This window comes from Alexandromys fortis, unplaced genomic scaffold (assembly GCF_014885135.2).
Source record: "Alexandromys fortis isolate MF-2015 unplaced genomic scaffold, M_Fortis_MF-2015_v1.1 scaffold_18, whole genome shotgun sequence".
Taxonomy (NCBI): domain Eukaryota; kingdom Metazoa; phylum Chordata; class Mammalia; order Rodentia; family Cricetidae; genus Alexandromys; species Alexandromys fortis.
This window is the reverse complement of record NW_026067897.1, coordinates 3,087,343-3,098,621: the sequence shown is the minus strand read 5'-3', so window position 1 is coordinate 3,098,621 and position 11,279 is coordinate 3,087,343. Positions and strand designations below refer to the sequence as shown.

The window sequence follows — 11,279 nt, the reverse complement described above, 5'->3', positions numbered from 1 at the left end:
TTTTTTTTTTTTTTTTTTTTTTTTTGCTTTGAGACAGCTTGCAGCTGCTCTGAGCACAAGACTCTCAGGAGTTTTTGATGGCAGGGACTGGGTTTTGGTAAGTTTGGCTGGGATGTGACTATTGGTTAAGGATCTCTATATAAGAGGCTCTGGTACACAATAAAGGGAGGTATTCGTGTTTTAAGGATGACCTGTGTCTTCGTATGTCGGTGTGTGTTTCAATCTCCAGCCTCTTGCCCGGTTCACGAACTGTATGGTAGCGCATGGAGCATAGACGTTGTGGTGCGCTACACAGGTCCCCAGCGCTGGGGATCCATTCTACATTCAGTGCAAGTCTTTGCATTTAGTTCATCCTCTCTGGGCACAGCATGGCAGACACGCCCAGAGTTTACTTTACTAATCTCAGGTTTTCTCAGTTCACTGACACTGACAACCGAAACTAACAGTCAAAGCTAGAGACGACAGAAGACAGAACGTAGAAGTGACTGTGTCACGTCACCAAGCATCCACCGCTCAGTTAGGGACATATCTTAAGCAAACATGCCTGACTCCGAACTGCTGGCTGCACCAGGTTACCTGCCAGCTGCTGCTGCTACCACATTGCGTGTAGTCCTATAGGAACCGCTGAGACACCCAGCCAACTAAAGGAAAAGAGAGACCTGCGACAGAGCCAAAGCGTTGGGCATGCAATAAACATCTCAAGAGGGAAAAAAACTCATGATACACAGGGAACTCCAAGCATACACTTACACTTATTTAAAAAAAAATAGAAAATTTGAAGAAAAAAAGCAATCTGGAAAAACTAAATAAAGTAACTGATTGCAAATAAGAACACATTCATATAAAAACAGTATTTAAGGTTGTAAAGCAGGAAAAACATAACTAGACATACATAACAGAAAAGAAAACCTAAAGACACTGCATACAGGAAAAATAAAAATACCGATAAATATACGGTTCACGAAGGAGACAGTAGATCATATATTTTCAGAACAATATTCAAGTGCAACCAATTCCTACCCTGAGGTCAAACATGAGATTCACAGAAATTTTATACTTACCCTAAGCCACAGAAATAGTAAAAAATGAACTTTGTACGCAGGAAGAATAAAGGTCATGGAGTATTAATTTAGAGAAGCACTTTCACATAAATTACAAGAGTTACATTGTCTGTGACTTCTCTACCTAATCCATCAATATCTGAAAATACAGCCAGCTCTAAAAGGCCCTGAGGGAAAGCATTTTAGAAAGCCGGACATTTTCTTATGGTATATAAAATGATCAGTATTTTCAAAATGAAATGGCTCAGGGAGTATAAACTCCATGAGATTTCCTAGAAAACTACTTGATAATGACACATAAAATAGAGATGAGTGATTCCTAGTCTTAAAAAAAAGACTCATGGTGAACAATACATGTTTCTGTGTTTCTATGCCTTCTTCCTGAACAAATGGTGTCAAGAAGGTCGAGGATTTACCGGGCTATGCCTCCCTCATGCATTGAGCCTGTGCTCTGCTGAGACACACAGGCGACATTATGGAAGTGAAAGCCAGCGTGCCCAAAGCTTCCTCGCACAGAGGGCCAGAAGAGACAATTCAATAGGACAAGTGCCATGAGGGCGGGGCTGGGGCTACTCAGGAAATTCTTCCCTCGCCCCAGAGAGAGGGAGGACTTCGAGATGCTTTTACGGAGGCCGGTTTCTCTAGAATCTGAGTACACTAAATATTTCTGTTAGCCAAAACACACTTTCTCAGTGTTTAGTGTTATCTAATCTGTTCTGTTCCCAGAGGTATCTTATTAATGTGATCCTCTCCGCGGTTTAATCCATTTGGAAGTCAAGCTGAAAGACGTCTTGGCATTAATGTGGACACCACTGAGACCCACCTTGTGTCCATGTACCACACAGTTAATGCTGGGCTTTCATGCCCACTGTAGTTCATCATATTTCTCAGTGTGTACTTTCTCAGTAAGCTCTGCCTTCAAAAGCATTCCATAATTTAAACTGGGGACCCTCGATCCATTCAAATTAGCTACTCTGTCTTTGAAATTTATCAAACTACATAGTCATCAAAATAAGGCAAAATTGGAAAAAAGAAAAAAAAACAGAATCAGACAAAATTCTGTGTTCATGTTTTCATTTGACTTGTGAAAACCTAACTAGGCAGACACAAGCCTCAAGCGGTTAAGTGTGTGTGCTGCCAATGCAAGTATTAGTGTGTACTTGGTAGCATGTGCTTCAGCCAAAGAGGAAAATGTCCGGTCAAAGTGTCCTGTCAAAGTGCTACTCACCCAATCGATTTTATCCACATTCCAGTATTTTTTTAAATCCCGGAACTGTATTAACATTCCCTTGAGTCCCACGACAATAATGCTTGCAAGAACGCACTGCCGAGAAAAGACAGGTTGGGGAGGAAACGGGACAAAGACTTCAATGTTGGTTGTTGGATTTTTGGTTTGTTTTTTTTTTTTGTTTTTTGTTTTTTTTTTTTTTTGTAAGTAAATTGTAGAGAAAAGCTGTCACCAATTAGGTTAACGTAATGTTTGTTTAAAATTAACTTATATGTGCTTTAGGGATACAACATCAATTTTAGAAAATCATTGGTAAAACTGATCAGGTTGAAAAGAACAGATAGGAAAAAGAAAGTGAATTATCACAAGGCTGGAGGTTCCTTTTACCTGTTCTGTGTTTGAAATATGTTTGTTACAGAAATTATACATTTGTCTCATATATTTCTTCACAGGGTCCTGGCAGTAGTCACTGTTTCTCCTAGAGATGCTTATTCCCGTGAAAAGTTAACTTGAGTACTAGACAGTTATCATATGGAAACGGTGACTCTCCCAGCCCAGAGGCTAGGACTGGCCTGGTACCCGGGATCGCCGGGGAGCCCGGGGCTTATGTAGAGGTAGATGCAACCCCAGCGTGGAGGCCCTCAGAACAGAGGATGTGTCTACCCTGGGGAGATGGATTTTTGTCCTCCACACCATTTCTCCAGCCTGCACTTTCTGGAGAATTCTCTGAAAGCCTCTCTTTTTCCACCGCTCTGGATCAAACCAAGGAATTTGCACATGCTCAGTTAGTGCTCTGACGTCGAGCGACACCCCGAGTCCCGGAAGTCTACTCTTCATGAGATTATTCCTAGTTCCCACTGAGGAGTCGGAGAGCTGTCGCTCGTTCTTTCTCATGAAATGCGGTATTCTTTCCATCCTTCCAACCTTCACTTAGGTAAAATGGCTTTCAGATTTAGGGTTATTGTATTTATTCTCCCAGGATATTTAATGCACAATAATTCTAATTAAAAGTCCAGAACTATAACATAAAAAAGCAATACTGTACCATGGGCAGCCAGTACAGCAAAGGTCCAACTGCATAGATGACTATGAGGACGCAAACGCAAGATATTAGACAAGCGACCTGTAAACACAAGACAGACAACAAAGAAGGCCGTGAACTGTATTGCTGTGTCAAAGCTATGAGAATAGGGGCAAGAAACAAAATGTTGGCGTGTTGTTAGATTGCACGGACTGTTGTTATCTGTGTTCTGCCGTGAAGAGACAGCAAATGTAACAGTCGACAAACTGGCACAACCAAATAAACTCAGTGGTGAGACAGTCACACACATGTGTGAGTGCGTGCAAGCGCACGCGCACACACACACATAGAACACCATTTATTTGTACAGCAAGCATATCATAGTGATGGGTTGTTGCAAGAGGGAGACCTCTGAGGAAAGTCCTATAGCCTGACTCTACTCATTATTTTCTAGAAGGTCACGTGGGTAATAACTGAAGAATTCACAGCCTGGGGTTTTCTTCTGTTTATGATAGATTTGCACCAAAATGGTTTTCTCTCTCTCTCTCTCTCTCTCTCTCTCTCTCTCTCTCTCTCTCTCTCTCTGTGTGTGTGTGTGTGTGTGTGTGTGTGTGTGTCTGGAGTTCCTCACAAAAAAACTCTGGCAATGTAGTGGTCAGACGGAGTTGCAGGAGCAGTCTCTCTGCCAGAACCACAGATTTCACTTTATTAATCCCAAGAAGTCTTTAGTATCATGCTCTATCCCACCGAGCCTGTTGACAAAGGTCAATAGGAACCACCTGCCTCCCACAGCCATGAGAGAACCTAATTTCCCAGAAGCCGGAGTCCCTGACTCCATAAGAAACATTTGACTAAAGTGCCATCCTAAGAGGCCTTCACCGGTCCTCAAAGATACCTAAAGTATCACTATGAAGGCATCAGAGGGAATCTTTTGTGTTGGAATGGTTGAAATTTAAATTACAGGAATATTTTCAGAATCTGAAAAGGATAAGAGAAGTTTTCTCTGACAGTGCTGTCAGGGCAGCTGTAGAGACTCGGAAACCAGTCTGTTTCATATGAACTTAACACACACACACACACACACACACACACCGTAGATCTAGAAAGAACAGACAGATTACGGGGCATCCTCCAAACAGCAGCACAAAGCAAATGTGGGGAACTCAAAGCCACTGTGGTAAAAGACACTAGACACAAAAGATACAATTCTGGACCAAAGACAATCTTTAAAAGAGAAAAAGTATAGGATGCCAGGGGATGGGGGCAGGCACTAAAAATTAAATATAATTAGACATGAGGGAATGCCCATTTTGAATGGTAGAAATATTTTACACATTGATTTTGTGATTATACAAAATTTAATGTCTTGATCGGTGAGCTTTACACATAAAACGTGATAGTGTTTACGAGAGCTAGTAAGCTTTATAAGACCGATTCTAAAGAGAGACATTGAAAGCCACACAAACACACCTGGGGCCAGCCAGCCTGGACGCTTGTCTTGGACTTGGGTCAGTAGGAGGAGAGGTCCCAAAATAGAAGCAGGTAGATGACAGCTCACCAGACATTCTCATAGATTACAAGTAGACACTCGTTTAAAGGGATAGGAAAATACACTAAGTGCCAAGCTTTACTCGGGTAAGAAGTCAATGCTTTCAATCCCACACTTTCCATCTGAAGCACAGGGAGACTGGTGCCTCATCCAAGGTCAGGGAGCAAGGGAGGTGAAAGGCCACGTGAAGCCTGCACTGGATCCACATCCTTACAATTTGGGGGTTTTGTTTTGTTTTGTTTTTGTTGGTTGGGCAGTTTCTTTCCCTTTCTCTGGATTGTCTTTTCATTCAGTCCATTGTGTATATATTAACCACTCAAAAATATGTGATCACTTAGAGAATATCAACCCCATAATTTTTAAACTTTATTTATGTTACTTGTATGGGTGTTTCGTCTGGATATATGTTTATGCATTGTGTACCTGGTGCCTGTGGAGGCCAGACGAGGGTGTCAGATCCTGTAGAGCTGGACTTACAGATAGCTGCCATCAGGTGGGTGATAGGTATTGAACCCTGGTCCTCTGGAGGAGCCACCAGTGTTCTAAGTGGCTGCGCCATCTCTCCAGCCCAACGCCTTATTGTAACGTGAAAGTTGAATACAACACAAGCCGACACGTTTGGGAAATTCTTGTAGCTTGTCAGCAATTGCTAATGGTGGGAAAGTGGGGGGGGTCCCTCTCTTTCCCTGTCTCCCACTCAGTCCTCTCTCTATAGGAGATTAAACGGCAATCTTATTTCTAATAGTTTTTAAATACTGATAACCTTATTGAGAATAAGCCCAATGCACAGATGTTGGACTTCCAAAGATTTGCTTACTTTTTGAGCTCTGTTTCATTTACTGGCAATGTGCCCTTTTGTTTTCCCCTTGAACTGGACTAGGCCAGTATCACTCTTCCAGTTTTAGGTATTGTCTCAGATTTAAAGTGGAGTATTTGCTTCCTAGCACGGGCAATGGAGATTTCACGAACACGTAATCATTTCGGTCTGGCATTGTTCAAAGTCTTGCCACAAGGTTTTCAGAGCTAATTTTTTAAAGTCCCTGGCAATCACTAAGGATGTTATATGAACTACACGGCAACTAAATAATAGTAAGCAAAAGGCACCTCCTTGAGGCTCTTCACGAAAAGTATTCCATTTGTCTCTTTGTCACGTGAGAACAGAAACAGAGCATAAGTAAGTCCTCAATACATTTTAGAAAGATTAGGTTATAGCCAGGCTGTGGTGGTGCATGGCTTTAACCCCAGCACTCGGGAGGCTGAGGCAAGCGATCTCTGTGAGTTCGAGGCCAGCCTGGTCTACAGAGCAAGTTCTAGGACAGGCTCCGAAGCTACTGAGAAACTCTGTCTCATAAATAAACACAAAAACTAAAAAAGAAAGAAAGAGAGAAAAATTTAGGTTATAAATGCTGAAGGCAAGTGTTTGCATCCTTACCGTCCACAAGCCAGTTATCGCCCAGGTATTTTCCCCTCCGAACCTTCCATGTCATGCTGACTAAATGCCTCGTGATAATTTTTGTTTTAAAATTTCCAGCAGTCATATCTAAGAGCTAAGTCTGCATGAAAGTTAATGAAATCTTTATTTTCTTCACATTTTATTACAGGGTTATAAGCATATAAGTGTACATATGTAAACACTACACATAAATTTTGTTTCAGAGGTGTACATATGTAAACACTACACATAAATTTTGTTTCAGAGGGAATGACGCACAGCATTCATCTGTGCCATCAATCTCGGTAGCGCCATTATCTATCGCTCATGACTGACAAAGATGACCAGTAAAGGCATCAGTGTCCTCATACATACACGATACTTTGCTTCCGGAGCAGAGGTCAAATGATGCACAGATTTATTTATGGGAAGTGGTGGAATTGAAAAAAGATAGGAAAGGGCAGGAAGTAAGGATAAGAGGCAGGGCACTGGGCAACACAGCTAAATTGAGAAGGCCTTGAAGAAGATGCAAGCATTGAGCCAACTTCTGGTAAAACAAAAGGAGCACGGTTTTGCAAATTAGAGCCCAGAGGCAATCATAGCTTTGCAGGAAAGCCTGCCAGCTGCTGTTTTCAGTTGTGGCTGCACAGCCTCTGCAGCAGATGCTGTCTGGCTTCCCTTGTGGCTCTGTGATCCCCCTGAAGCCCCTGAGAAGCACGGATGCACCTCCGCTGTCGGAAGTGAAGAGAAGCGTGCAGGAGAGAGTCAGGGGACACCGAGCTCCTGCCCAGAGTTAAGGTTTCAGTTCAGAAAGGAGGGAAGTCAGACACAGTATCCATGTGTGCTGTTTGTCTAACTTTCCCCAAGGCTGGTCTTAGATCCACAGGCTTTGGGCGTCCTGTCTAATGGAGGGCGCAGCTGAGAGAATTCCCACATACGGAGGGTGAATCTGTGTCTGTGTCTTTGATCACAGCACTTGCTACTAAATGATCAGTATCTTTTGTTATTTCTTTTCAAATAGTTTAATTAGTTTTTCTGAGACACCCAAGTCTTTATCCTCCACTCACTCACATAAAACAGCCCTGGATTCCCTGCCAATCACCACCATGTTAGCTCTGAAGTGTTTGAAGTGTGTCTAGTCCATATTGAGGTCAGCTTGCACATGCAAAATATACACCAGATCCCCAAACTTTATTGGAGAAACATGCACAAGGTATTGTGTGTAGTTCTGTAATCCATATTGAAATTATCATAACTTTATCCTATCAGGTAAGTTAAAGTATATTAAAATCAGTTTTTATAGGTTTTCTTTTTTTAGATTCAGACACTAAATAAATTACTTGGGTATCTCATATTATATTTCTGTTGAGCAGGACTTCTCTCAAGTACGTGATCAAATATCTGATTTTAAATAGAAGTTTTCCAGCAACAATGCTATAATCTATTTAAGTTTTATTAATGACAACACAAACTGCCTTTGGTCTGTCTGATCAACTCTCACAGTTGACAATGGGGTTCTCAAGGGTGAACTATTGCAAACTGGATCCCTGGGCTGGTGAGATAGCTTAGTTTGTAAAGTGCTTGGCATGGGAACACCAGAACTGAGGTTTTGAGCCCCAGAACCCACACAGATTAAACTAGACATGGTAACACATACTTATAATTCCAGTGGTGGGGGAGGAGGAAGGTGGATCCCAGGGGCTCACTAGCCAGACAACCTAGCCTGCTTTGCAAGACGGAGGCCAAAGAGGGCCCTGTCTCTAAAAAATAAGGTGAAAGGCGCCCACGGAATGACACCAAGGTTGAGTTCTGGTCTCTTCACACACATTTGCATGTATACCTGCAAACACACATGCATTTACATACACATGGACATGGACAACCTGCAAACACACAGAAAGGCACGCAGGCAGGCAAAGCTGAGAAGATTTGTCTAAGAAAGCACTAGGTGGGAAGGAAAAATCAGCTCCTTTCCCGGCCGTTCTGGCGCTCCTGAGATAGATGCAGGTGAATCCCTGTGAGTTTGAGGCCAGCTGGGACTGTTACATAGGGAAACCCTGTCTCGAAAAACCAAAAAAAAAAAAAAAAAATCAGCTCCTGAACCGAGCAAAGCCTTCTGTGGAATGGAAGGAAGAAATAAAATGATGGTGTTTTTCTCTTGTCAGGAAGGTCACTGTACTGCCTTTGTCTGTAGAGCTGGGGACCGAATCCTGTGTGTGGCAGAAAGTGCGCTATTATTAACTATGCCTCCAGCCTTCAGCAGGTAACTACACAAAAATATCTCCGTGAAGTGTTCCTGTGAGAACACGGAAACTGTGGCAGGTGTTACAGTAATTAACAAGGGTAACGTGATTATCACCTGCTCTTGGAGGAGTCGTAATTAGATAAAAAGGTGAAAGGATTTTGGTGCTCCAGGTTAATTCAGTGGGTCTGTGTCCTAGCGCTGAGGAGAGGCAGGCAGGCCGTTGATGAAGGGCCTGCGCTGGGAAATCTTGACCTGTGGGGAAAGGCTTGCCCGGGTGAGTAGCTGCGTGCTGGGTCTCCCCAGGAAAAGTTTTGTCACACAGCATCTGGGACAATGACTTCCTTCAGCCACCTTTCCCTCAACTTTCTCACCTAGAAACTGAAACTGAGAGCAAGTTTACATCTTTCCCCAGGGGCCTAAAGGACCGAGTCTGTTTATATAAACAGAAAGGCACGCAATGCCGCACATGCAAGTCAGTATTGTTTGCACCGCCATCCGTACCGGCCTCTCCATCACCACCATCCTGCCACTGTGCAGTGTCCTGCCTAGAGCAGGTCAGGCTTGCAAAAAAGTGAATCGACTTGAGTTCCTAAAATATAAACAATGTGTAAAACAATGGTTTCATTAAAACCCCTCCAAATCTTCACATATAGAGAAAGGTACTTTGGCACATTTGCTAATTGCCATACATGGAATGCTGGTGTCATGAACAGATTCTGCATAGGCTTGGTTTTATTTTATTTTAAGGAAGTGAGCAAAATATAAAGAAAGTCACCCAGACTGTTTAGGTTAACCGAGACACCACTAGAGGGAGCCCTGGCTTCAAAATTGCCGCTAATGAAGCTGCCAGGAGTGTAGAATTCAGCGGTTTGCTCCTTTAATCACGGAGCCTGTGGGAAGCCCTAATGGGAAAAAAAACGCGGGTGAGGGGTGGGGTGGGAAAGAAGAAGCAGGAGAGGAAAAAGTTGTTTCTTAAAAGCTGCTTCGAAAATACAAATTAGCAACATTTTCAAAGCTGGGTACCTCTCTCTCCTACTGAGACGGGCAGCGGTGGAGGCGGGAGGAGGGGGGTTGGCGGGGGAGTTGACGGTCCTGTGCACAGTCCCGCTTTCCCTGCAGGGGAGGTGTTACCTGTGTCTTTGCTCCTGTGCTGTACAGTCCAGCCGTCCTTCCCATGGCAGCAGCACTTGGGATACAGAAGAAAAATGAAGGGATCACATTGCTGAGGCCGTGGGCCAGAAATTCCTGAAAGATTAGTTATGGGAGAATAGAACATGTCTTTATCACAATCCCCTTCTATGGTCCCAGGTCCAGTTTGTCAGGGAGTGGAGCCTGTTTATGTTCAGTTCCTCATCAGCTGAGATGTCACTGTTTACAATAAAAATCACTAATGTCCATTGACGGTTACTTTCCTCCAAAGCTGTTCTGAGCGCGTCCCTCTTTCAATTCTTACAACCAACACGTGAGGAAATTGTATTTATTCATAACTTCCATATTCTAAGTCATCCCAGTTGGGCTTCTATTCCCACCCTTTCCTCAACGACCTCTGCCCAACGGCTACGTCTTATCTTACCTGTATAAAGAAGCATTGGCCACAGTTGCTTAGTCCGTCCTTCTTAAAAGGTCCCTTCGGTAGGCGTCTAGGACCTCACACTCCAAGCCTGTCTTTAGATCTCAGTCTGTCTGTCACCTGTCTGTTCCCTTTGTCACCTAACCAATCGCAAACGTAGGACTATTTCTCTTGTGTATCTACCTCTTACCTACGCAAATATAGACTGGTAACTCCCACCCTGACAGCGCAGAGTCCTCTCCTGAACTTCAGACTCCTCTATCCAACCTGTTATCTGCCGTCCGCATCTGACAGCTAACGGGAACTCAGTAACTGGTCCACAGGGTTCTCCCATGCCCATCACATCCTCCCAGGTCTAGTCCCAGACTGTACCCTCATCCACGACTCTTCCCAGAAACTCCATATGCAGTTCAGTGCACAGCCACAGGCGCCTCTCCCCCACAGGGCCTGCTCCAGCCATCGTGTTTCCACTGGGTAAACGGAAACCCCTCCTAACACCTTGCCTGCGCCTCTTGGGATCAGTGACTGTAAACAATCTCTGGCCTCAGAGAGATGTGGTTCTGACCAGCAAATGTAGATAGCGAATAGACAGTTATAAAGCAGGCTGGGAAGGGTGCAGAGAGGCCTGGTCCACAGAAGTCCTGTGACGTGAGGATGTGGATGACGAAGTTGTACGGACTTGTGGAGGGGAGGGGGTAGGAGTCACAGGAAATAGAGCCACGAGTGCAAATTCCCCCAGCCAGAATCCTGGAGTTCTAAGGAGAAATGCAAAGTGTGGCTCCGACATTCACAAGAGACCAGATATGGAAAGGGACCCTGCAGACAGACAGCCTCATCACCATGGTAGTGAGGTCTGTGAGCTGAGCATGAGAGCCGGGAGTTCCTGCGGATGAAAGCATTCATCTGTGCATGTCACTGTTTTATCCTTGGACCTATTGTAGGACCTAATGCACACATATCCAGAGAGTCATATGATCTCATATGAAGTCACATGATCTCCGTGTGAGTTCTGCGTACAGGTGAGAATGTGGGGCCTTGGGGCATGGAAAGGACACTGGGGAAAAGAGGGTCAGTGAACAAGAACGAATGCCCTCTCAGGTATGTCGGAACAGACTTCCCACCCTGTAGGGTCTTAATGTTAGTGTCCTACTTTCGGATCCCTAAGCATTCAAA

General features: G+C 43.9%; 1 protein-coding gene across 5 annotated transcripts in view; it reads right to left on the bottom strand.

Annotated features, from left to right (window-relative positions):
- Window positions 1-11,279, bottom strand: part of Slc26a7 (solute carrier family 26 member 7) — a 114,337-nt gene that overhangs the window by 24,178 nt on the left and 78,880 nt on the right. For all 5 annotated transcript variants that reach the window (XM_050164316.1, XM_050164329.1, XM_050164348.1 and 2 more), the window contains 3 exons: window positions 9,668-9,781; window positions 3,335-3,412; window positions 2,290-2,385 (listed from right to left, as the gene is read on the bottom strand). In XM_050164316.1, the coding sequence (XP_050020273.1) occupies window positions 2,290-2,385; window positions 3,335-3,412; window positions 9,668-9,781 (288 nt within the window). The remainder of the gene's footprint in view (window positions 1-2,289; window positions 2,386-3,334; window positions 3,413-9,667; window positions 9,782-11,279) is intronic.